The following is a 3,854-nucleotide window of genomic DNA, read 5'->3' as shown; positions in this document are numbered from 1 at the left end:
TGAAGCGCAAACTTACTGACCGGGAGACCCTTGGTTCGAACCCAACTTTTCTCGCATCTCAACTGCTCTATCTAGGTTTGGGCAACCTGGCAGTTTCTCAGTTTCTTTCACGTGGCCTTGAAGCTAGGCACCGAAAGATGTTACAGCTGAACGACTGATCCATTTAGGAAGAGTTGGTGCAGCAGGGGGGGTCAAGGAACAAGGCATAAAGGCTCAACTTGTAACGTTGGTGTGTACAATAGGTACATCAATATTGTGTTGTTTCTGCTTATGAGATAAGTTGCTCACTCAAGGAACTGAGTATGTCCTATTTGACATTAAGATTGAACATCTCAAGAGGAATTGAATTAGAAAGTAATGCATGCAGGGAATAATTGCTTCTTGAAAGGAGTAATTTCTTGCAGGAAGGGAGTATCTCATTCATCATAGCCCATGTCGTTGAGCTCAACGGTCGCTGTTTGCTGTCTATTTAGGTTTGGTTGACGTGATTTAGTGAGATAATCTATGTAAATGCTTATATGCATCACTTTCTTACATTTTCAGCCCATGCAGAAGCCCATTCCGAGGAACCCCAAATATGAAGATGTTGCTCCTACGGTGGATACTGGAGCGAGTATGTCAAAATACCTGAAAAAGATGGAAGAGTTCCGTGAAAGTAAGAAACAATCGTTTTCACCGTTTCAATTTCGTGACTCAGATTTTCGGGTTCGTGATGATGAGATCTTCAAACGAATGAAGTTGTCAACATTTGTACAATTAGTCTTGCAAGTGCATGAGGCAAGGGGGCGTGCTCAACAAATTGAAAAATTTGACCAACCACACCAAAGTACGCTCATTTGGTAATTGTACTTTTACATCTAGGCAATGGCTTCGGTGCCGATCAAAACTCCGGTGATAACAATCAGTATGCGGAAGATCGACCCTCCACAGCTCGGTCCACTTTGGAGAAGTAAGTAACGCGTGAGAAGTGAACATATTGGATCACCCAAAAATAACGCACATCCGAGAACCGCTTGCACACGGAGTTGGACCGAAGGAGACCATTTCACACTGTTAAGGAAGAGTGCTTGAGTTTTCTTTGTGTTCGATCTTCGGAAGAATAATTCTATGCATGTTTTTTCAGCTATCAAGCTCACACGTTGGATGAGCGCCCTAGGTTTGCACTTTGCTCTTTGGTGCCATGTATCTCCGTGAGCAAGCCTTTCTGGTATTACTAAGACAGATGAATTCCAAACTGGGCTTTTGTTTGAGGTTCCTCCTGGGAGGAGCTCAATTATACTGGCTATCATGCACAAATATGCTATCATTTTCACTTTGAAACGTAACGGCTTGTTGTATGAAGATGTCATTGTTTTTGGGCCACTATGATGATCCGCACAACTCTTGTTTAATCTGATCATGATTTCCTGCAGCTTTGTTCGGAAACTTGGATAATGTTCTATTTTATCAACCTCCTCTGGACAGTTTCAACTAAGGAGTGGGGAAGATCGCGTTCAGATAGGAGTGCTACGCATTGTAACAGTAGCGTCAATATTGATCCGCACGTGTTCAAAGTGAATCAGCTGATTCCTGTTGCAGTTTATCGAACGTGTCGTCTGACAATACATGTAGTTACTGGTACATCAGGATGAAGTTGTCTATGTAATCAAAATCATCAGGATCTGGAGGAATGTTGGCAAAGGTGTTATCGAATCATTTAGGAATGCCAGAGATTTCTCGCTACCCTTGCCCATAGGAGAGAATCGTACTCGTTGAACTTACCGTCTGTATGCGGAACATCATGCCGATGGGCTCGTTGAGTGATGGTCACTCACGGGGATTTAGCAAAACAGGGAAGATCGAAGTATTGGTCCTAGCTTTTGACTATGAGTGGGAGTCTAGCGGCATCGGATGGACAAAGTTGAAAATGGAGAACTGAACTGTCAACCGCAACAGGGAACATGTTCGGGTCGGCCATGCTCACTAGTTGTCCCTAATGTCACCTCGCTGATTAATCGCAATTAACATGCCGTTTTTGCAGTATATTGCGTCAACATAAGTCCTCTTCACCCAAAACGCCAGATGCTGACGCGCTCTTCTAATAGCGCGATTCCCCTGAGAACGATGTACAGTCATTTCTCAGACCTCGATCTTTCCTGATTACAAATTTGGAATGTAGACTCACTTGGGTCCCAGCTGAACCGCTCGTTTATGNNNCACCAAATATGATGACGACATGATGTTCTTTCCTAATAAATTTGTTTCGCACTCGAAATTGTTCGTGCGAGCGAACAAAGTGCGTAGATACCCGTCACGTGTGGCACTTAAAATGTGAGTTTCGGCTTGTAGGCGAGAGCGGAAAATCTGAGAAGCAGTGCTTCGCCCATGTTGTAAATAATCAGTAGTGCGCACCTAATGAATTTTAGAGAGAATAGGAAACCGTGAACTTCCTGACAGAACTTCGAATCTGCTATTCCGCTACGGGTGTCGGATCCTTAGCGTGCTCAACGTAATCCCAAACAGAAAATAGCGCCACTTCTGCAATTCATGTGATGTGGCGTGGTGTTGACAAGCTGCTCAAGTGACGGCTTTTCACAGGAAAAGTCTGTGATACTGCCAAACTAACTTACCGCTTTAAAGCGAATAGCCCATGGCGTAAAATTAATCGGCTTCAGAAATATATCGTATACACGCGTTCCATGCGTCCGGTAGTACCCCAAAGCACACTAGAAATTCTGCCCAACTCTGCAGGGCACGAGGACTTTTAGCACATTAATCAACAGTTTGAGAAAAACGCCACAGTTTTTTAAGCATTCAACATGACGGAATGGGGTCATTCGTTGTCGGAGTGCACGCAGTTCTTTTGAGTGAATTCTGGAAAGTTCGAGAAAGTTCCACCAGACTAGACGTCTGCTGCCTGCTTGATATTCTGGTGCTCACTAGTTAGTTTCCGAGCTTATGTGGCAATTGACAGTGCTGTACAGGTAACCGAAGCCTGCTGCTCATACCCATTTCAGGGAAGCCATTCACTACAAGTAAGGCGTCAGCACAAAACGGTTCACTAGTGGAATATTTGAAAAATGCACTCTAAACTGGTGAAGTTGGGCACTCATGTTTAAACTGTGATGAGACTGAAATGAACCTCTCGTCCACGATGATCCATATTGTTAAGCTTACTTATTCTTAACGGCAATTTTCTTTTGAGTGTCTTTTAGGATCACTCTTGGTTTGGTTAGTTGGTTTACCTTGATTCGGGCGCACCTGTCAAGTAGGTATCATGCTGCAGTACCGAAATCATAAGAAAAATTATTCCGAATTGGTAAACGTTTATTTTCTTCTGGATAGATCATAAGCTACATTGTTTCGTCAATGCCATATCAGACGTTGAAGTTCTTCTCGAAAGAGACCACTATTTTTAGCATCTCCATGTAAGCATTTTGCGGGAGTGGCAAGGACACACGTATCCGCCGTTGAGGCTTATGTTTTTTGACCAGAAGAACATGGAGTAGTTGTTTTGGAGCATCAGTCCTTTTTTTATAGAAATTCGATCCCTGCAATTGGAATATATAGTCCTGAAAATTAAGGATATACTCCAGGATGACATATTTTTTTTAGAGCTTCCTAGCTGAACAACATTGATGTGGCAGCGTGTTTCAGAATATCTGACTGTTTGTTTTGGAACCACGACGTATGCATCCGGCGGCTGCTATTATTCCCAGGGCATTGTTATGAATTGTTGGATTCAAGTTTACGGTGGCAACGAATTTGATATCACAGGTGTCATCATCATCATCATCAAAGACAACAATACCAGTGTTGGCACTGATGCTTCACTGCCATACAACCATAAGGTTCGTCTATATATAATATATATA

The 3,854-nt window shown here is 43.0% G+C and overlaps 1 protein-coding gene across 1 annotated transcript in view; it reads left to right on the top strand.

Moving 5' to 3' along the window:
* T265_07854 (hypothetical protein) overlaps positions 1 to 3,854 on the top strand; it is a gene marked incomplete at both ends in the record, with an annotated part of 23,374 nt that overhangs the window by 10,465 nt on the left and 9,055 nt on the right. The window contains 2 exons of the mRNA XM_009173494.1: positions 544 to 826; positions 862 to 949. Coding sequence (XP_009171758.1) covers positions 544 to 826; positions 862 to 949 — 371 coding nt within the window. The remainder of the gene's footprint in view (positions 1 to 543; positions 827 to 861; positions 950 to 3,854) is intronic.

The sequence above is a fragment of the Opisthorchis viverrini genome (assembly GCF_000715545.1).
Source record: "Opisthorchis viverrini unplaced genomic scaffold opera_v5_190, whole genome shotgun sequence".
Classification (NCBI taxonomy): Eukaryota; Metazoa; Platyhelminthes; class Trematoda; order Opisthorchiida; family Opisthorchiidae; genus Opisthorchis; species Opisthorchis viverrini.
The sequence above is the reverse complement of the archived record's forward strand: the minus strand, read 5'-3'. Positions and strand labels throughout refer to the sequence as shown.